The 22,686-nt window shown below is 47.5% G+C and overlaps 1 protein-coding gene across 1 annotated transcript in view; it reads left to right on the top strand.

The window, feature by feature from the left end:
• C8B (complement C8 beta chain) overlaps nucleotides 1–22,686 on the top strand; it is a 44,126-nt gene that overhangs the window by 2,019 nt on the left and 19,421 nt on the right. Inside the window, exons 2-6 of the mRNA XM_062191411.1 lie at nucleotides 5,223–5,379; nucleotides 8,634–8,775; nucleotides 11,411–11,552; nucleotides 14,956–15,088; nucleotides 17,020–17,217. Coding sequence (XP_062047395.1) covers nucleotides 5,223–5,379; nucleotides 8,634–8,775; nucleotides 11,411–11,552; nucleotides 14,956–15,088; nucleotides 17,020–17,217 — 772 coding nt within the window. The remainder of the gene's footprint in view (nucleotides 1–5,222; nucleotides 5,380–8,633; nucleotides 8,776–11,410; nucleotides 11,553–14,955; nucleotides 15,089–17,019; nucleotides 17,218–22,686) is intronic.

Here is a 22,686-nt window from a genome sequence, read left to right as displayed (position 1 = left end):
CATTAATCCTCCCAGCAATGCCACATGGTGAGTGTCACACCTTTCCCTCACTACGTAGAAGAACAAGCAGATACTCCGAAAGAAGAGAATCACTCATGATTGGTGCATGTCCAGGCTCTACCTGAATCCAGGCTTAGTGTTTGCCTTGATGCCCACAATTTTCCCAGCATGGTTCTGGACACGGTGCGTATTTGAATCCCTCTCATGAAGTCAGAGTCTTCAGACCCAGAACAGAAAATGCTTGAGAGCACCTTCTTCATATTTGTCAAGAAAGATGCTCACTCCGGCTTAGTCTTGTAATCAATGCAGATGGAACGATCATCACATTGTCACAAGACCTTTTGATAATTGCTGATTGCCGGGTACTCAGACACAATATTCACTCTCATCATTTGTTTTTCCATGTAGTTGCTATTGTTTATAACTTTACAGACATGGAAGCTGAGATTCAGAGAGATAATGCAAGTGCCCCAAGGCTCACCACTTAACACATGGCAGAATATGGATTTGAATTCGGTTTTTAATAAAGGGGCAGGGAGTCCCCCTCCCCCCAGCCCCTGTATTCTCTTTGCACCTGTCTGCCTCTCACTATTGCATTATATCCTGTCCATTTACATGGCATAGTGACCTGTGGGACTCCTGAGCCATTTCTCTATCTCTGGGTCACACCTTTGTTGCCTGGAGATGTTGGTTTAAATTTCATGTCTGCAACAGCAAATGACAGGGAGAAGAGAAATTGGAAACCTGGCCCCCAGAAGTTGTCTTTTTTAGCAAAGAGGGAGGATGCTGTTTGCAGAGGGGCTGCAGGTGCCTAACAAATTGCAGGTGACAAGAAAGTTGTTGTGTCAGGGCATTTCTAACAGGAAGCCACGATATGTTGACGCAACCCATCCATATAAGCTGATGGCATACAATTTACTGCTGACCTAATCTTACTGTATGTGATGGATACATCTTTATTTTGATCAGAAATGTCTGTTAGCAAGCAACTGGGAGACCCAGGCCCAGGGACATTTGTCACAATGCTGGCAATAGCATTCCTCGCACCCCAAGGAAGGGTACATCCTTGCCAGTCCTGAACTCAGGCGAGCACCTGCCCTTGGACTTGCACAAGGCTGTTGATTGTACCACTGTTTGCAATTCCACAACACTGGGAAAATATAAATCTCCCTCAAAAAGAAAAAGCATAAATTCAATGCAGCATATGCCCTTGTCTAGCACTAAGAAATGTACTTGATCTGTGCATACATCAACATGGACAGGTCTCAGGAATGCAATGCTGATTGACAAAAGCAAGTTGCAGAATGAAATGTGTAGTATTAGTAAACACACAAAAGTAATGCTATATATAGCATACATTTGTGAAAATATTTAAAAGAGGCTAAAAAGGAAAAGGTGTTTGAGATGCCACTGGGGATGCCCATATCCCAGATTGGAATGTCTTGTGTTCCTGGCTCTGCTTCCTATACAGCTTCCTGCTACTGGGCACTCCAGAAGGCATTAGATTATGGCTCAATCACTTGGGTCGCTGGCACCCATATGGGAGATCTGCATCAAGTTATGGGCTCCTGGCTTTGACCTGACCTAGGGCCTCAGCTGTAACCGGCATTTGGGGAGTTAACCAAAGAATGAGATCTCTTGCTCTTCCTCCTACCAGCCCCCCCCCCTTTCTAATTTCTTAATTCATTAATTAATTAAAAGAGACTGGAAGGACACACATCACATTTATGACAATATTTCCCTCTGAAGAGGAGAGGAGGAATTGGAACTGGAGCAGCATAAAACTCAGACGTCAAATTCACCTGAATTTTTTAATTAAGAAAAAGATAAGACTAAGGCAAATTTGCCAAAAATGTTAACAATTGTCAGTGCGAGTGTACCATGTCAATATATGGGTGTTTGTGTTTTTTAGTCTTTGTACTTCTCTGGGTTGTTGTTGTTGTTTTTTTTTTTTTTTTACTTTTTCAGAGCAAAACCACACAGAGGGTTGTGAATGAGTAGTCTAGTGGACTGGTCCAAACAGCCAGTGGCTTGTTTCTGTAGACATTCACAAGGCTGAGCTGCATGTCTTGTCACAGGTGCAGGAGCATTGATGGAGCTTGTTCTTCAAGTGGCTCTGTGCTATCCCCAGGAATGAAAGACAGGAGTTCATGCTAGCCTGTGTTTGACATTTGCAGTGCTAATTAACCACACGCAGCTCATCCAAGGTGATTTACAAACACACTATTTATTCAGCTGATTACATCATTATAGTGCCACCTCCATAATGAGAATTGGGTGCAAAAATGAGAGATCTGGTGGTTATAGCTACTTTTTACCCAGTTCTTTCTGTAAGTGATCATCTTGAACATTAGCATGCTTTTAAATCGCGGAGAGGAAAATAACTGTGGCTCTTAATAGCTAGTGTGTATATTATGGCCTTGGCTGTGGCCCAGAGTTGGGTTGAGAGTTGCTAAAAACACAATGTAATAGTTTTGTAGTTGAAATAGGAAGGGGGTACCCTGCAGAGCTGTCAAATACATGCTTAGGAGAAGCCAAATCACAGACAATATTGTTTTGTCAAAGTTGGCCAAATTAGGAGATGAGACCACATTCTGAAGCCCCCCACTGGGGTGTGGTATCCTGCCTCAAGGAACTCCTTTCAAGTATCCACCTGTGGTTTCCAGTAGAGTCTTTGACCTTTCGTTAAAGATCCAACTTTACGAGGCCATTGATTTTTGCTGGTCTCTGGGGCAGTCATGGAGATGGATTTCACTGCAGTTAATAGTATTCTCTTTTCAGGACTTTTGCCAAGCGAGGATGTATTGTTAATGACCTTGTCTAGAGTGACATCCTGTGTATTTGAGGTGGTGAAAAGTATGTGATACTCTTCCTAATGACTCAATCTTGAGTACAGGGATGGAAGAGGCCTTAGACAGAGACCAGAGGGAGTGGAGTTGATACTGGCCTGGTTCCTTCACAGGCAATACAGAGCAATCTACAAAGCACACATTCTCAGGGTCAAACAGACAGCTGCTCAGACCCCAGCACCACTGCAGACCAACTGCATGACAATGGGCGTGTTTCTGGGCCACTTCCCATCTCCCAGGGGACAAGGCTCTGTGGGCACTTCTGGCACTGCTCTGAGTGTTGATAGGGGTAGCAGTAGCCCAGCAGTGGACCTATGTACCCTAGGGGCTCTGCCAATCTTCATTCCTTTAATTCTCTTCCTCCTCCTCCCCTTCCTCCTCTTCTTCCTTTTCTCTTCCTACTCATCTCCTCCTCCTTCTCCTTCTTCTTCTTTCTCTCTCTCTGACTTGAAAAGTTACAAACAGTATGAAGACTCTTACCCTGAAATACATTTCCTTCAGATGAAAGAAAAAATAAGAACCATCATACACACATCATGTTACAGACAGGAAATCTGGAGGCTGGAGAAGCTGAAATTAGAAGCTCTTTCATTCACTGGTATGGCACTGTGTGCCAACAAACTCAACAGAAAGCCTTGCCTTATCTTCTAGACCTATGTCAGGTCGTGTGTGGACTCCTCTGCAGAGGGGACACCACCTGTTGTCTGTCCCCCTGCCATCCCAAGGCCCTATACCCAGCCCCGCTCAGCCCTGTCTCCATGCCCTGGACTGGTGCAGCATCATCTCTTCCGGCCTGCACGTGATGTTGATGTTGTCCTGGGGTGTATCCTTGCCCGCTTCTCCTCTCCAGAACTGTCTTTTCATTGTCCACAGCTCGTCATGGCCAGAGCTGTATCTTTAGCACAGATCTTTCTTCCTGAGTTCCACATCCACGTAGGAACTATTTAAGCTAGATACACGGGTGCTCCACGGACTGCTGAAACTCAGCATGCCTTAGCTGAAACTTACATCTTTCCCAACAAGCTTTCTGTTTCCTGCTGCATTTCCTACTCGCTCTTGCACTCATACTGGAAACCAGCACCAGCCCAAACTTCTCCCTTTTCCTAATACCCTCGTCCCATCTAGCTACCCATTGCCTTCTATCTTGCGCACCTGAGAAATTCTTCAAGCCCTGTCCTCTGCCTTCTCTCTGCCCGGTCACTGGCGCAGTGCAGGCTCATGTGGGTACTCCTGCACTAGCCTCCTACATGTGCCCCTGCTGCCTGCACATCTTCCTCCCTCTGCCTGACTCTCCCTGCCCTGCACGTCTTCTCAGCACAGCTTGTGCCCTGGGGTCTCCATGCTTAAAACCTTGCTACTGGGTAAAGTCCCAGGAAGCTCAGACATGAGACATATTTATCTTTTCATATATTTTTAAAGATTTCTTTATTTATTTGAAAGAATTGCACAGAGAGAAGGAGAGGCAGAGAGAGAGAGAGAGAGAGAGAGAGATCTTCATTCTGCTGGTTCACTCCCCAATTGGCTGCAACAGCTGGAGCTGCGCTGAACCGAAACCAGGAGCCAGGAGCTTCTTCCCTGTCTCCCACATGGGTGCAGTGTCCCGAGCACTTGGGCCACCTCCTACTGCTTTCCCAGGCCATAGCAGAGAGCTGGATCAGAAATGGAGCAGCCGGAACTCGAATGGCACCCATGTGAGATGCTGGCACTGCAGGCGGCAGCTTTGCCTGTTATGCCACAGCAGTGGCCCCACCTTTTCATATTCTAAGACAACCAGTGAGTTCCGGAAGGCAGACTTCACATTTTCTATCTCTCTAGCATAGTACCTAGTGTATCATTTGTTCTCAATGAATGTTCCATGGGCTCCAAACACAAAAGTCTACCTTGAAGACCACCTAGCCCGACCCTCTCATTTTCCAGGGGATAAAACAAACAGAGGCCCAGAGATGGGGAGTAAACTGCTCAGGGCCACACATCTGCCTCTGGTGGCATTCCCTGCGGTTTTATAGCATGTTAAAATTTATAATTTTTATCCTGGATGCTATCATTTTCAATCCTGGAAATTGCTTATCAATGACTACCTTCATTCTATCAGTGGGAACGATGAAGTGCACATTCTTCATTAACACACCACACCAAGCCCACCTAGCTGAGCTCTCTTTAGATTCAAGTTCAATATGTATTTTTGATCTCAGCTAGCACCAATGTCAGGCCCTTACTTTGTATTCATTCCATAAATATCTGTTGGATAAATTAACCTATAGCAGAAGGATAGACAAGTGAGCAGGTATATATTTATTGAAGGGATGGAGAGGTTGGAAGCATACTTAATTTTCTTCTGATTCTGAACTCTCTTTTCTCATGATGACTTTTTAGAAGTGAAAGGTCACATTCCCTTGAGTCAACTGTGGTCAACAGGAGCCTTACTAAGAGCAGACAGAGCCGGAGTGTGGACGCCACCCCAGTGCCCATTGATTGTGAACTGTCAAGCTGGTCCTCGTGGACCACGTGTGACCCTTGCCAGAAGAAAAGGGTGAGTATCCAGGCCATGAGAGCACTGAGATTCCAGGAGCCTCCTTGATCCCAGCAAGACGGACCGAAGCATCGCCGCCCATGGCTGGCACACAGTAGGCCTGCAGTTGTAGGGGGCTGATTTCATCTATGCGCCCTTCCCTCTGTCTTGTAAGCCACTTTCAGACCCTTTCTGGGGTCCTTCAGGATTTTCCAGGCACACCTGTCCTTGCTCACTCTAGTAGATCCCTAACCAGATTTCCTGCTTCTAATCCTAGTCTTTCAATCCATTTTTCCTGGTGCACCTGGGGCAGATACCACAAATAGAAGTCTAACCTGTGTTTCCCTAGTTGAAACCATGCAAAGTCCACCTATGGCCTTAGAATCAAGTCCATGCTCCTGGGCAAGATCCTCCCAAGACCCAGTCTGACCTACTTCTATGCAAAGTACCCCTCCCCCAGCATGCTGGACACTTGCCTTTTTCTTTTTCTTTTCTTTTTTTTTATTTTTGACAGGCAGAGTGGACAGTGAGAGAGAGAGAGACAGAGCGAAAGGTCTTCCTTTGCCGTTGGTTCACCCTCTAATGGCCGCCGCGGTAGCGCGCTGCGGCCGGTGCACCGCGCTATTCTGATGGCAGGAGCCAGGTGCTTATCCTGGTCTCCCATGGAGTGCAGAGACACTTGCCTTTTTCTAACCATTTCACTCTCTGTGCGCTTTTGTTCTGGCTGCTTTCCCTCTTCCTTCTCTGGCTAACTCCTACTCATGTTGTGAAACCCTTCTGGGAAGCCTTCCTTGATTTCTCCTTAGCCCCATCCGTCAGATAAGCCAAATTTTTACAAGCTTCAATAGCTCCCTATGACCCCGTATCCTAGAACTTACCACATATCACTTTCACTAAACAGTGAACTTGTGAAGGCCTACCAATTCTGTGTCTTCAGTGTGTAGGCCAACTTCTGGCATATAATAGGTGACTCATAAATAGTTTGATCCCTTTTTATTTGGTTGGTCTTATCTTTTTAGACTGAGAGTTAAATAGCAATCCAGAGAAGGTAAGTGACTTCTAGGGCGGCCCTAGTAACACACACAAGCCTGAACTCTGGCCACTGGGTCCTTACTGAGTATTCAATGACGAAAAACGCAGTCTCCATGTGTGTCCTTCAGCCTCCCTGGTCTCAGCGGGGAAGACCCAAGATCCCAGCTCCGAGAACAACAGATGTGTTAGAAAAAAGGGAATGGTTGCTTCCCCAGCTCCTTGGGAAACCCAAGCAGTCATGGGCTAAGACTCTAAAGAGGCTGTGGAGGTAGGCCCAGGACAATTACACAGTTAATTGGATCAATGGAGAGAGCCAAGCAGGATCATTCAATTCCCAAAGTAGGCTTTATTGCTGAAGTTATCAACATTGATCCAATTATCTGGATAATTGCTTCATCTGCACCATAAACCTGAAAGACTCAGCATGCGTCCACCAGCCAGGCGTTCAGCCAGGGCTCCTCACTCTGAGTTTGCTGCAGGCTCCCTGGGCTGGACATCAGCCTTGCCTGTAGGGGCAGAGGATGGGGCTCAACAAAACCTCTCAGCCCACGTTGAGATGCAGTTTTGAGAAATATAGGAGATGGATTCCCTCTGTTCTATACTCCTCAGGCCCACATTGCCTTGGGACCTGGGCTGGCCTGTTCCCAGTCTTCTCTGTAGGCTTTCTCCTTCTTATCCCTGGCCTGGCAACTCTGTCCTCTGGGGAGAATGAGCCTCTGGAAGTACAAGGAAAGAGACCTGAATGGTTATATAAATTTGTTTTTCTTAAAAAAAATAATTTATTTATTTGAGGGGCAGAGCATCAGAAAGAAAAGGGAAGTTAGGGGAAAGAGAGAGAGAGAGAGAGAGAGGAAGAGAAAGAGAAAGAGAGAGAGGGAGGGAGAGAGAGAGAGAGAGATCTTCCAACTGCTGGTTCATTTCCTAAAATGGACACAATAGCCAGGGTTGGGCCAAGTTGAAGCAAGGAACCAGGAACTCCATGTTGGTTTCCCACATACATGGGTGTTAGGGACCGAAGCACTTGGACCATTATCCGCTGCATTCCCAGGCACAGTAGGAGGGAGCTGGATTGGAAGCCGAGCAGCTGAAATTCAAACTGGCATGTTAATATGAAAAGTGGGTACCATAGGTTGTGGCTTAACTTGCTGCACTGCAACTCCTGTCCCTGTATTTCCTTTGTTGGAAAAAGCACAGAGGTCATACAAATAATAGGCATGTCTTGTCAGTATGTCATCCCGCAAAAGGGATGCTCCTCCAGTTTGATCCCCTTTCATGCATCAAAATCTTGATTGCCTAACCCAAATCTGATCTTCCTTTGGCGGTTTTTCACTGCCCCAGGATAAGATACCAAAGCCTCCTGTTAAGCTTAGAGGCCTGCGTCATCTGCTCCTGCCTAATCTCCCTGTGGTTCTCATTGCTCTCCTTCTTGCACTCTTCCCAACAGCCATGATGACTTTTCATCTGTGTTCTGAAACGAGGTGCATACCCTCTTAGTCTCTCAGCTTTGGTCCAGTGATTTTCTCTACCCACATTGCTCTTGTCTTTGCTGTCTGCATTGAACACAGGATAGTTTGGACACTTGTAACTCAATCCAGGCCTCTCACATGGGTGGTAGGGACCCTGCCACTTGAGTGTCACTTACTGCCTTCCAAGGTATGCAATTGCAGGCAGCCGGAGTCCAACAGTGGACCTGGGACTCAAATCAATGCACTCCGACGTGGGCTGATAGACCAAACATCTACTGCTTATTTTAATTACGCATGACTTCTGGCCTGCCCTCAAGGAGGAAGTGGACAGTGGTGAGGGCCAGGAAGTGATGACATATCACGATTGGGCCATGACAATGGAATAGCAGAATACTCAGTAATCTCACAGCAGAATTCTCATGCAAACTCAGGAGATGATGGAGGACTTCTGGAAAAAGTATAGATGCTGGGTAGACGTGGGGAGTTGTGTTGAGGTGGTGTGTGGCAGGTAAAGCAAAGCAGAGACAAGAAACAAGAACTCTGCTTCAGAGCAGTCACCCTCTAACTGGAGAAACTACCAAAGAGTCAATTGCAACATAGACCCAAACGTGATATTATGATGGAAACACAAGGGGCTAGTGGAGCAGTGATTAGACAACTCAAGGCTCTCCTGGAGACCAAATTCTGACCAGATATCCATTTGTAAGCAGCTCCTGAAGCTGAGCTCTGAGGCCCCAAGGCCTGGCCCTTGGTTCACCCTGCTGTTCTCTGCCACAGTACAGATATGCCTATTTGCTGCGGCCCTCTCAGTTCAATGGGGAACCATGCAACTTCTCTGACAAGGAGGTGGAAGACTGTGCTACCAGCAGACCCTGCCGAAGCCAAGTGCGATGTGAAGGCTTTGTGTGTGCACAGACAGGTACAAAGGGCATATGAATGGGAGGGAAATCTTTCAAAGGAACCACAGCACAAGAGGACAGAGAGGCCATGCCCATGGTCATTGGCCAGGTCAGGAGGCTTCTTGTCCTCAGATTTCTGACTTAATTTTACATGTGCTATTTCATGAAAAAAACTTTAATGTGGGTGGTACCCCATTTTACAATCTAAGACATCAAGATTTGGAGGGACTGTCTTCTCAAACCACAGAACTGGTAAGTGGGAGAACTGCAATTAGAGGTTTGGGATTTTGAATGTCAAATCTTTGACATTAAGGACACCAAAACTATGATTGCTGGAATCAGAAATCCTGGGTCCAAGCTTATTTTGATTTTGTGATCCAGGAGAAATCACTTAATCTTTTCTTTTTTATTAAGATTTATTTATTTATTTGAAAGTCAGAGTTACACACACACACACACACACACAGAGAGAGAGAGAGAGAGAGAGAGAGAAAGGTCTTCCATCTGCTGGTTCACTCCTCAATTGGCCACAGTGCCCGGAGCTGCACCTATCTGAAGCCAGGAGCCCGGAGCTTCTTCCTGGTCTCCCATGTGGGTTCAGGGGCCCAAGCACTTGGGCCATCTTCTACTGCTTTCCCAGGCCATAGCAGAGAGTTAGATCTGAAGTGGAGTGGCTGGGACTTGAACCCGCACCCATATGGGATGCTGGCACTGCAGGTGGCAGCTTTACCCGCTATGCCACAGCGCCAGCCCTGCTTAATCTTTCTGTATTTGCTCCCTTCAAGAGGAAATTGGAATGATGTCTTGAACATCAAGTGACATAGTGGATATGAAATCTTTGCAGACTGTTGGCTCTGCAACTCTCAACTCTCTCAGAGGCCTGGAATTGAGTATAGTGAGGCCAAACCCAAAAGAGTTGAGTACAGTCGTTTGTGTCCTTTATCCCTGAAAGAATCCCTGTCATTTGCATTTCTGCATCACCAAATCCAGGATGACCCTTAATGCATGATAGTTAGTAAAAGTGTTTGATGAGAAGAAAGAAGCAAAGAAAAGGTAGGACAAATGGGCAGACTACCAGAAGGAAGAAAGGAACACAGAAGTGAATATTTATCCCTCACAGAACTAAGCAAGCAATTGTCTTTCCAACCCATCCATTTAACTGATCTAAGCAAACACGTGCCTACCTATTTCCATACCTTTAGCAAAAGTAAGGGGGCTTGGACCTAAATTATTTACACAGGAGTTGTGACTTCTTACAGTCATTGTGGGTTGTGTTTTGGAATCTTTCAAAAACGAAGTAGGAATTCTTAGAGCAATTTTGAGGGCATATTACAAGTACAAAATTCCATCCAAAAAATGCTGAGAGTGTATCATCCATGCACTCATTATGGCCAGCATCCTGTGATTCTGACCAGGGCCATGATGGCTATGCAGGCAGGCTTTCATTTAAATGACTTAGGAGAAACATTCAAAAACCAGATTATTCTTTATCTGCCGTTAACTCTCTGAGAACGTTGGTTAACAGACACATCTAGGAGAGAGGGCAGCCTGTCTCATGGGCTTTAGTCCCCAACAATATGCAAACAAGGAAGGAAATTCATGGGTAAACAGAGCAGAGGAAGCAAAGGCAAGGCAAATTGTTGTTCACAGTCCAAGTGGCTATGATGCTGCAGGCAGTGTGGTTTGGTAGGAAGAAGTTGTGATCAGACAGCTCAGAGTTTCAGTCCTTCTAGGGACATTCACTAGGAACATGCACGCGGCCCACACAAGTGCTAATAATGATGGCACATAGCACGTGCCATGAGTCAGGGCTATTTCACGTACTCACTTAGATCCCCAACAACCCTAAGGGATAGGTATGATGACTTCGCTCTTTCACAGAGACAGGGAGATTAGGGAACATGTGAAAGGGAGCATGGCTAGCCCTGTGTGCAGGATCCACCAGACAACTTCTGCCCAGTTTTCTTTTCTTTTTTTCTTTTTTTTTTTTTTGACAGGCATAGTGGACAGTGAGAGAGAGAGAGACAGAGAGAAAGGTCTTCCTTTTGCCTTTGGTTCACCCTCCAATGGCCGCTGTGGCTGGCGCGCTGCGGCCGGCGCACCGCGCTGATCCGATGGCAGGAGCCAGGTGCTTCTCCTGGTCTCCCATGGGGTGCAGGGCCCAAGGACTTGGGCCATCCTCCACTGCACTCCCTGGCCACAGCAGAGAGCTGGCCTGGAAGAGGGGCAACCGGGACAGAATCGGTGCCCCGACCGGGACTAGAACCTGGTGTGCCGGCGCCGCAAGGCGGAGGATTAGCCTATTGAGCCACAGCACCGGCCTCTGCCCAGTTTTCAAGAGAGAAGCGCAGCCTGCCCTCCTGCCCGGCACTTGATCCCTGTTTATTAGGCACCTGCTGTCTACCCATCCTCCCCCTGACAGAGTGGCACCAAACAATCTCTTGTCTGGAAGTCCTTTAGGGAATACAACCCTGGCCTCTGTGGGACAGGGGAGGAGGCACAAGGAATAAACCTTCAGTGCATTACCAATCCACCCTGATACCGAGGGAGCATTAATGGGCCAGCAAAGTGTCTGGCACAGAACACGTTAGTTCACACGTTAGTCCCTCTCACAACAGCCAGGTGACTGTGGGTAACACACTTTGTTCCTTCCAGGACGATGTGTGAACCGCAGGCTTCTTTGCAATGGGGACAATGACTGTGGAGACCAGTCCGATGAGGCCAACTGCAGGAAGATTTATAAAAAATGTCACCACGAAATGGAGCAATATTGGGCAATTGGCAGCCTGGCCAGCGGGTGAGTCTCTTCTCTGTCTTTCTGTTGTGCAGATGGGAAGGCACAAAATTAAATGGAATTCTGGAGACTTAATAGGGAGGGAGCTCATATCCAGCAGAGTTCCTTTCTTTCCTTTATGAAATAAAAGGCTGTACTGGGGGCGGATGTCTCTGGCTGCTCTCTGAAGACAGTTCCAAGCCGCTCCAGAATATATGGCCCATGGCCACCGAGGGCCACAGGGAGGGCTTAGTAACCCTGGGACAGTACCATGTGTGCAAACCATTCAGGCTGCTATGCCTGGGTGGGGGATGGACATTATTTAATTTTATTTTTAGAATTCATTTTATTTTTATTTATTTGAAAGGTAGAGTGACAGAGAGAGGTAGAGACACACACACACAGAGAGAGAGGTCTTCCATCCGCTGGTTCACTCCCCAAATGGCTGTAATGACCAAGGCTGGGCCAGGCTGAAGCCAGGAGCCAGGGGCTTTTTCTAGGTCTCCCATCAAGTGCGGAGGCCCAAGCACTTAGGCCATCTTCCACTGCTTTCCCAGGCCACAGCAGAAAGCTAGATCGGAAGTGGAGCAGCCAGGACTAGAACTGGTGCCCATATGGGATGCTGGCACTGCAGGCGGTGGCTCTGCCTGCTATGCCACAGCACTGGCCCCCAAGGATGGACATTTTAACTCCTGAGATGTGATCACATTGGGTGCTTCCCCAGCAACACCTCTGAGCCCCTTTGACAACAGGCTTGGTAAATTTTTCTGTTTTTCAGCCCCAGACCCCAGCAGAGGCCAAGGCCGAGAGCAGAGGCTCCTCAGTAATTAGTGAAGGGTTGGATTTCCAGATGCATTTGCAACTAGCCTGTGTTCCAAGCTGCTTCTGGGAGTCTCTGAGTTGGTCTAATTCTCTGGCGGGGGCAGAGGAACAAGGTCAGAAGGTGCCAAATGAGCCTGGCACTCAATCTAATCACTTGCTGCACTCTGCAGCTTATCAGCCTGCAGGTGGAACAACGAGGCCATCTCTCAGGTGCATGAAGAGTCATTGCATGTGATGTAGCACTGGGAAGGGAATAGGGACCCTGAATGGAGCGTGCCTTCTTCCTAAATATGCATCAGAGAGAAACTTATGTGGTGGGGAGGTGGGAGCAGGAAGGTTCTTTTACAATCGCTGGTTGTTACAAACCACACTTCCTGACAAGGAAACTAAGGCCCAGAAAAGTCAGGTGAATCCCAGTCACTCAGCTATGGGGAGCAGTGCAGACCTTCAAAGCCCATAGTAGGATCCAGGGAACCCTGTAGGGGAGGACAGAAGCACAGCTCAGTGGCCATGTACCTGTACTGGGGCACCTCTCTATGTAGGACTTCCATTTTATCCTTTGTAGGAGGAAGGCGGCAATGCCCTTAGCTCAGAGGTCCTAGAGGACTGAGTGAGTAATAAACGGAGAGGCAGCTTATATGATGGGAAGAATGTAGACTCTACTCTTGAACTTGACCACGAGACCTCACATTGCAGCCTCATTAACTGCTGCTGGCAGCAAGACCTAGGACAAGTCAATTGCCCTCTCTATGCTACACATTTCCTCTGTAGATTGAGAATAATAATATCTCTGTTAATGATGAATCCTCATAAGGATTAAAGGTGCCAGTGTGGAAATTCTGATGGTGCCTCCATAAAGTAAGCACCCTGTTAAGTTTGTTAAATGAAATCAATAAATATACACGATTATGAGACTTGGAAACCTGCCATGGGATAGGGTGATGAAAAGAACAAAGGCCCATGGGTGGAAGCTGGTGGGAGAGAGAGCGCCTTTGCAGGAAAGGGAATTTCATTCATCAGAGATGGTGAAGGACAGAGGACTCCTTAGAAGCAGGGGCTGGCCTTTCTTCCTCTCTGGAATGGCCGTCACAACAGCTGCTGGAGGACATGAATTGAGATGACACATGGAGTCACCCATACTACTTCTGCCACTGATGAAACCTCTATAAGTGACAGTTATTTGAATAGATTTTGTGATGGGAGTTGAACTGAAGTTAAGAAAATCATCACCCTCAAAAGTACTCAGTCTAGCGGGGGTGACAGACACCTAGACCACAAACAGTGACTCTGCAGCAAGCGGTGTTTCAAGAACTTACCACTGACATGAGTGAGGTTTACAGCATCCCCGTGACGTAGGTATTTTCATTGCCCTCGGAAGACGGAGGCACTGACATGAGAAGTGGTTTGCCCAAGGTCACAAAGCTAGTACGTGGCAGAAAAGGCGTTTGATCTCAGGCAGCTGGCTCCAAACCCTGTGCTCTTATCCGTGAGCGATGCCACTCTCCTGAGAAAACTGTCGTGGAACAGAGCACTAAATGCAAGACAGCATTAGCACGGGTGTCACGAGGACTTCTCACCCAGATGGTGGGGGTCTCCGGTACAATAAGCAACAGGGGAGCCTTCCAACACCGGGTGACAACAGGGAGCTACTTTTTCTTTTTTTAAGATTTTGTTTATTTATTTGACAGACAGAATGACAGAAAGAGAATCTTCCATCCGTCCACGGTGTTCACTCCCCAGTGAACGCAGCAGTCGGGGCTGGGGCAGGCCGAAGCCTGGAGCCAGGGATTCTATCCAGGTTTTCCATGTGGGTGGCAGAAACTTAAGTACTTGGGCCATCATCCGCTGCTTCCCAGGCACCCTAGCAGAGAGTGGATCTGAAGTTGAGTAACCAGAACTCAAACCAGTGGTCCGACATGGGATGCAGGCATGCAAGTGGTGGCTTAACTTGCTGCACCTCAATGTTGGCTCCAACAGAGTTCAGTATTGAAGACAAGCGGGAGGTAAAATAGTGGAGGGGCTGAAATATGTTCAGGACCATGGGAGCAGCCCTTACACCCAGAAAGAGCAAAGCAGACTGTAGAACAGGCCTCATCAAATGGCTGAGGAATAGCACAAATGGTCATGGTTGAGGGCAGCCAGAGGAGAAGCTGGGACACTGGTTAGGGCCAGATATCAAAGGCCTTGAATGCCATTCCAAGGATATTTTGATTTCATTCAGTATGGTCTGCAGCTGAGGTTATACAACCTGGGGGCAGACACATTTGGCACTGTGTTGAAGATGCTGCACTGGAAGCCCAAATCCCATATCACAGTGCGGGATTCAAGTTCTGGTTCCACTCTGGATTCCAGCTTCCAGCTGATGCACACCAGGAGGCCCAGGTGATGGCTCTAGTGGGTGTGTCCCTGCCCACCCCTGTAGGAGACCTGGATTAAGTTCCTAGAAGTGAGCCAGTGGATGGTAGGTCTTGGCACTTCCCACACCCTCTGTCTTCCTGCCCCTCAAACACAAAAACACAACCAAAACACAGAAGTAAGAACAATGAAAGAGCTTATACGACCTGAGGTACTGGACCCCTTCACCCTCTCTGTACCTTCCCCCCAGGATAAATTTGTTCACCAACAGCCTGGAGGGACCGGTTCTGGATCACAGGTATTACGCTGGTGGATGCAATCCTCATAACATCTTGGACACGAGGTTTAGGAAACCATACAACGTGGAAAGCTACACCCCACAGGTAAGTGACAGCCTGGAAGCCGCATGGAGGCAGCACTGGTCAGATCCGGCCAGCAGACCAGGGCCCGGCCCTGCAGCCTGCCTGCAGGAGTGCCTGGTGCAATCCTCTCTCCTTGTGCCTGGCGTCTTCATCTGCACAATGAGCAGTGGCTTCCTCTGGATGCTGTGGAGAGGAGGACGCGCTGTCTATAGGGACAGCAGCAGTCAGGGCAGCAGCAATAATCAATGATAGCAAAGCTGCTGTGAAGACAGAAATAGAGCTTGGGACTCCCTGCCTGTGTCATTCTAAACACACTGATCCTCCATTCTCTTCTGAGGTCAGAAGGGTTCTGCCCTGAAGGCACGGGATTGGTGCGATAAGGCACTGCAGGTGCTTAGCACTGGCTCAATGATGAGTGCTCAGGAAATGTAACCTTGGCTTGTTGTTCTGATGGCTGTTGTCAAGTTCTTGCCTGTTGACAGCAAGCACTGTTCTAACCATCCTAAAGTACACAGTGCTCCCCCAGTGTCAGCCTGCACCACCATGAAGCGATCTCAGGCGGTGGGGTTTAGAACAGACCACGTGACCTGCTGCAGGCCTGCTGCAGGTCCCAGCCCTGCCTTAGGCTACATTCCTTTCCACTCTGGGCCTCTGTGACGCCATCTGTAAGCTGAGGGGCCTGGGCCAAGCCTCTTGATGGTGATGTCACTTTCCAGATGGCACAGTCCTGGAGGCTTCTCCTCTCTGCTCCTGCCCCCTCTCCTCGCCCTCCCCCAGACACCCATCTACTCCCCCACAGAGAAAAAGTGAGGCCAGGACCAACTGCTCTCTAGCAGGGTGCCCATGGCCTTGTCTCCCAAGAGAAGAACCAGGCAGCCATGTATTACCCAGGATGAGACAGCTCCTAGCCCAGGGTCTAACATCTCTGCTTTCCTTTGAGTGCTGTGCCGGGCACAGTGCCAGGTTTCACCAGGATAAGCTCAGTCCTCAGCATTAGCCTTGTGGGAGGGAAAAGGATCATCCCCATTTCACACATGGACACACCAAGGTTCAGGAAGTTGTTCAGAGCTATGCACCTAGAACAGTGCAGTGAGGCAATGCCTCTCTGGGAGCAGCCTTAGCTCAGGCAGTCCGTATCTGATTTCGTCTGCTTCCCTCCCCCTGAGCAGCCGTACCCTCCTATGAGATCTACAGGCACCCTGATGCCTGTGGGAGTGTGTGGAGGTGGAGGTAAGTGGGGACTGGTCACTGCTGGGCCCCAGGGGCAGCCCTGCTGTGCACAGGACAATGAATGCTGACATGTCCCAGCAGACATGTCCTTCCAAGTTCTCACTAAACGTTTTCCTGCCCTGTTGCTTCCTTCCCCTTGCTACTGCCTATGACCAGACCTCCCCCACCAGCTCCTGCCTGACTCCTCCATCCTCTTCATGTCCCTTCCAATCCAACTGCAGTGCTGTCCCGGGACGCTCCGCCTGGGGCTCAGCTACTTCCTCCATTGGTTCCTCTTTGGATTAAGCCCAGATTCAGAGCAAGGGACTCAAGCCTCAACTCCTTGCTACCAACACATTCTCTTGCATCACCTCCCCATACCCTCACTCTTGCATCTTCTGATTCGACCTCCCTGGAACCCTTCAGCTCCAAGAAGTCATTCTGACCTGTCCCATCTCTGGGTTGTCACCCTAGGCAAGGCCACAGCCCAGAATGTCCTCCTACTCTTTGGCCAAATGAAATCCAAATCAAGCGCCTACTCCGAGTTTGCCCTGCAGCCCATTTCTCCTCCTGGATCAAGATCCCTGAGGGTGGGGGTGGGCTCATTGGCTCCGATTTTTCTGTATCCTGGGCATCGAGGAGCCCTCTGGCATTTAGTAAGAGGACAGGGGGTGTTACTGCCTGGTGCCCACTTGAACTGAGTCAAGTGAAATAAAAAACATTTTTGCTTCCTCTTCTTTTAGACCCGAGGCAATTACAAATTTGCGCTGGCAGAATATGAATCCTACTCAGATTTTGAACGTAATGTCACGGAGAAAGCATACAGCAAGTCTACTTTCAATCTGGGTTTTAAAGTACCTAACATATTTGAATTTGGCATTAACACAGAAAGTGGGCAACTCATGCATTATATCAGCAGAACCAAACGCTTCTCTCACACGGTAAGTACCCTGTGGTTGCTTTGACATCTACACGTATTCTTTTGAAATTCCATGCCCACAGACATGTCTGAATTCCACGCATGTTACTGCTAGCTCCTATGACCAAGGATATTTCTGTTGTCTTGAAAGTGTTTTCAGGGCCGGTGCTGTGGTGCAATGGGTTAAAGCCCAGCCTGCAGCGCCAGCATCCCATATGGGCACAGGTTTGAGTCCCAGCTGCTCCCCTTCCAGTTCAACTCTCTGCTTTGGCCTGGCAAAGCAGTGGAAGATGGCCCGAGTCCTTGGGCCCCTGCACATGTATGGGAGACCTGAAAGAAGCTCCTGGCTCCTGGCTTCAGATCAGCTCAGCTCTGGCCGTTGTGGTCATTTAGGTAGTGAACCAGCGGAATGGAAGACCTCTCTTTTGCTCTATATCTCTCTCTAACTCTGTCTTTCAAATAAATAAAATAATTCTTAAAAAAAGAAAGTGTTTTCACCAAAATCAGTTTGGTTTTGTATTGACTTACCTTTTAGAGAGTCCAGGCAGAGACAACCTTCTGCAATTATTTTTTAAAACTTTTTAAAAAATACTTGTTTATTTGAAAGGCATAATTAGAGAGAGAGAGAGAGAGAGAGAGAGAGAGAGAGATCTTTCATTTGCTGATTTTCTCCCCAAATGGCTGCAATGACAAGAAATGGGCTAGGCTGAAGTCAGGAGCCAGGAGCTTCTTCTGGGTCTCCTACATGGGTGCAGGGTCCCGAGAACTTGGATCATCCTCCACTGTTTTCCCAGGCACATTAGCAGGGAGCTGGATCAGAAGTGGAACACCCAGGACTTGAATCGGTGCTCATTTGGGATTTCAGTGCTGCAGATGCAGGCGTTACTTACTATGCCACAGGGTCAGCCCCTTCTGAAATGCTATTTTCTTATGTTTTCTAATAAGCATTTTCCATTGATGTTCAATAAGCTTAAGATGTGGCTTGGCCATATCAAAGCATCTCTGGAGACTTTTTAGCCCACAGCAATACGACTTCCGTCCCAGTCAATCAGCTAAAATCCCTCTGTGGGATGTTACCCTAGATCTCTTCTCTGACTCCTGGGGGTCCCTGGTGGAGCTGAACACACACCTTGGCTTTCCTGTTTCTCCTGCTCTCTTGCTATTTTTAATCTGTTTCCTTCCTGGGTTTAATATCCTCACCTGTTCTCTCTTTTTCAAACAAAAAGATTTATTTGAAAAGGGCGGGGGAGAAAAAGAAAAAGAGAGAGAGAGAGAGAGAATAGGAAGATCTTCTGTCTACTGATTCACTCCCCTAAACTGCCACAATGGCCAGGGCTGGGTTGGGCCAAACCCAGGAACCAGGAACTCCATCCAGGTCTCCCACTCTGGTTGCAGAGGCCCAAGTTCTTGGACCATGTGCACTGCTTTCCCAGGCTGCTTAGCTGGGAGCTGGATTGCAAATGGATCTGCCAGGACTCAAACTGGCACTCTCAAAGGGATGCCTTTGTCATAAGTAGCAGCTCAACCCACTTAACTCACTTTGCCAAAACGCTGGCCCCGTTCATCCATTCTTTATTTAATTTGTGTCTGCTTTCCCTTTTTACTCTGCAGCCATTCTGGGAATCCCTTCTATTTATCTCTTTTTTTAAGCTTTTAAAATTTTTTTTTATTTATTTGAAAGGCAGAGAGACAGACAATACATACAAATGCATACACACAGAGAGAGAGAGAGAGAATCTTCTATCCCTGAGTCACTCCCCAAAATGTCTGCAATGTCCAGGGCTGGGCCAGGCTAAAGCCAGAGCTGGGAATTCAGTCTCTGTCTCCCATATGAGTGGCAGGGAACCAAATAGTTGAGCCATCACCTGCTGCCTCCCAGGATGCGCATCAGCAGGAAACTGAAATCAGCAGTGGAGCCAGGACTTGCTCCTAGACATTCCATTAGCAGGAAACTGAATGGGAAGTGGAGAAGCTGAAACTCAAACAAGGCGCTCCCTATGGGAGGCGGGCTCCAATATGAATACAGATGTCTTAAGCAGTGACTTAACCCCTGTGTCAAACAGCCACCTCTGGCCTCCTCCTTTCCAGGGTCAAGCCATGAGTCTCCATCACTGCTGCTACCTTGGATGAACTCCCACACCTGCTGAAACCACTCCCCTGAGTAGCTCCATCCAGAGCTTTGGCAACCCTCTAGAGCAGTTTCTTCTTCTGAATTTTCTGTGTTAATGGCATTGAACCACCCTGGTCCCCATGTTTCCAGACTCAGAACTGCAGAATCATATCTGGCTCTTAACTCTGCTTTATTTCCACAGGTATTGGTCCCCAAACCCTTCCACCTTACTTTCCACCCTGAATTTACTCTATTTCCTATTCCATCTGAGTTAGTCCAGGCCCTTTTGTCTCTTGCTCTGCCCTACAAGTGGCCTCCCTGACTCCCAGCCTGCCCCTTCCCCTGGCTGTGCTTCCAGAGAACTGTATCTACAGCATTGATCCAATCGTATCATCTGACTCCTATTCCCCAGAAGGTGAAGGTCAGGTCCCTGGTAGGGTGCGAGATGAGTAATTGAAGTGGGGAACAATGGCAAATGATGTTGGGGAGGCAGGTGGTGGGCAGAGTTGAGGACCCTTGAATCCTGGGGTGAGGAAATGCCTTCTATTCATGTTTTCAACATGAGCCTGATGCAACAGAACATGACAGAGATCAGTCTGAAAATATGTCTACATGAGGGGCCAGCCCTGTGGCATAGTGGGTAAAGCTTCCACCTGTGGCACGGGCATCTCATCTGGGTGCCAGTTCCAGACCCAGCCACTCCACTTCTGATCCAGCTCCCTGATAATACATCTGGTAAAGTAGTAGCTCTTGGGCCCCTGCACCCATGTGGGAGACCTGGAAGAAGCTCCTGATCCCTGGCTTCAGCCAGCATAGCCCCAGTTGTGCCATTTTGGGGAGTGAACCAGTAGATTGAAGATCTCCTTCCCTCTGTTTCTCCCTCTCTCCATAACTCTGCCTTTCAAATAAATTAATTAATTTTAAAAAATGACTCACATGAGTAAGGGAAGTGAAGAGGGGCTCTGAAAGTTCCCTGCTGCTGACATGGCAAGTTGGCATTAATTAGGCTACAGCTGTCTTGGCTTCTCTTTTCTCATCTTGTAGGCTGTGAGCTCCTGGGGTGTGCGGATGCTGTTTCTTTGCTCTTTAGACTTAGAATAGTGCTCACAATAGAACCATAGTGGTGTAACACAGGATGGGCTAAAATGAGCTTAGGAGGCGACTTCCATAAGTTCATGGAAAATGGAATTAAAAGATAAGTTTATCTTGGTGCAAAAACTTTTTGAAATCTATGCATAGTTTTTTTTTTTTTTCAGAACATAGAATTTCCATGAACATTTTGAGGACCTCTCATAACTTCTTTTTTTTTAAAACTTTTATTTAATGAATATGAATTTCCAAAGTACAGCTTATGGATTACAATGGCTTTTTCCCCCCAGTAACTTCCCTCCACCTGCAACCCTCCCCTCTCCTGCTCCCTCTCCCCTTCCATTCACATCATGATTCATTTTCAATTATCTTTATATACAGATGATCAATTTAGCATATATTAAGTAAAGCATTCAACAGTTTGCACTCACACAGAAACACAAAGTGTAAAATACTGTTTGAGTACTAGTTATAGCATTAAATCACAATGTACAGCACATTAAGAACAGAGATCCTACATGAGGAGTAAGTGCAGTGACTCCTGTTGTTGACTTAACAAATTGACACTCTTGTTTATGGCATCAGTAATCACCCTAGGCTCTTGTCATGGGTTGCCAAGGCTATGGAGGCCTTGTGAGTTCACTGACTCTGATCATATTTAGACAAGGTCATAGTCAAAGTGGAAGTTCTCTCCTCCCTTCAGAGAAAGGTACCTCCTTCTTTGATGACCTGTTCTTTCCACTGGGATCTCACTCGCAGCGATCTTTCATTTAGGTCATCATTTTTTTTTTCCAGAGTGTCTTGGCTTTCCATGCCTGAAATACTCTCATGGGCTTTTCAGCCAGATCTGAATGCCTTAAGGGCTGATTCTGAGGCCAAAGTGCTATTTAGGACATCTGCCATTCTACCTCTCATAACTTCTTCAGCGATAAAACAAAGAGTGGCATGCGTTTCTTCTCTTCCGCTCTTCATTTCTCTTTCCCTCCTCCTTCACCACCTGGATTCAAATTTCCAGTTATTGGGTGCTGACATGGTGCTGGACACTACACTAGTGACTAGGACCTGAAGACAAAGACAACACAAGTCTTATCCTCATTTCACAATGTAGTAGGAGAGGTAAACATGAGGCTGAAAAATTATTATGTCTACTGCAATACAGTATGCAGCGTATGCTATAAAGAAAATACAGATGTATACCTAGACATCCCATTAGCAAGAAGCTGGATAGGAAGTGGAGAGGCTGGAACTCAAACCAGGCACTCTGATATCAGATGCAAACTCCAATACAAATGTGGACTTACAAAGTAACGACTAAGCCACGGGGTCAAACACCCACCACAATGCAATCATAGGAAAAGACATGTGAGTCTAGGAAATTCCTGGTACCAAGTGGGAGGCAATGGCTAAGGAAGGAAGGAAGAGATAAGTAGGATGTGAGTCAGGTAGGAAAGGCAAGGAAGAACATTTTGAGCAAAAGGAACAGCAAGTGCAAAGTTATTCAGGAAAGAGAATGGTGGGTGAATAGCTGGATGATCAGGATGTTCAGTATGCTTGGAGAAAAGAAGTAAGAGGTGGAGAGGAAAACTTCAAGGCTGTAGAAGCTGGAGCTAGAGAGGTTACTGGGGGCACAGATTGTGCAAGTCTCATATTCAAAGTAAGGGAGTTGATTTTATTCTGGAGGCAAGAGTGAGCCATTGCAGGGTTTTGTTTAAGCCCGGAGGAGCATTCATGATGCTGACAGGGATGTAGGACTTGCTCTGAGACACCATAGAAAAATAAGAGAGATCCACAGGGAAGCTTTGATACTGACCCAAGCAAGAGCAGATGCAGTGTAGGAGACTTGTAAAAATAATGGGCAGAGAACCTGGGAACTGCTATGTGGGGAAGGGAAGGGAAGGGAAGGGAGAGGAAGAGAGTCAAGAGCCAGGGGGCAGGACTAGAATCTGGTGAGAGAGAGCTAGGGAGCAGAGAGGGCCTAGCCACCAGCACAGCAGAGCTGGCAGACTTGGCAGTGTTGAGGAATTTAGAATTAGGGAAGGAAGTACTGTACAGATAAGTCCTGTCTTCCCCTTTTCCTCTGCCTACACTGCAATATAGAGAGCCCTGTTGCTTCAGGTCGCAATAATATTTCCGAGACTTAGATAGTTGGCTCTCCATATCTGCAGGCTCCATGTGGGTTCAACAGCATTTTATATAACATTTACATAATGCTAGCTTTTTAAGTCTAGCAGTGACTTACAGGATAAGGAGGATGTGTACACTGTTTTTGTGTGTGTGTGTTTTGTTTTGCTT

This window comes from Lepus europaeus, chromosome 5 (genome assembly GCF_033115175.1).
Source record: "Lepus europaeus isolate LE1 chromosome 5, mLepTim1.pri, whole genome shotgun sequence".
Taxonomy (NCBI): domain Eukaryota; kingdom Metazoa; phylum Chordata; class Mammalia; order Lagomorpha; family Leporidae; genus Lepus; species Lepus europaeus.
The sequence above is the reverse complement of the archived record's forward strand: the minus strand, read 5'-3'. Positions and strand labels throughout refer to the sequence as shown.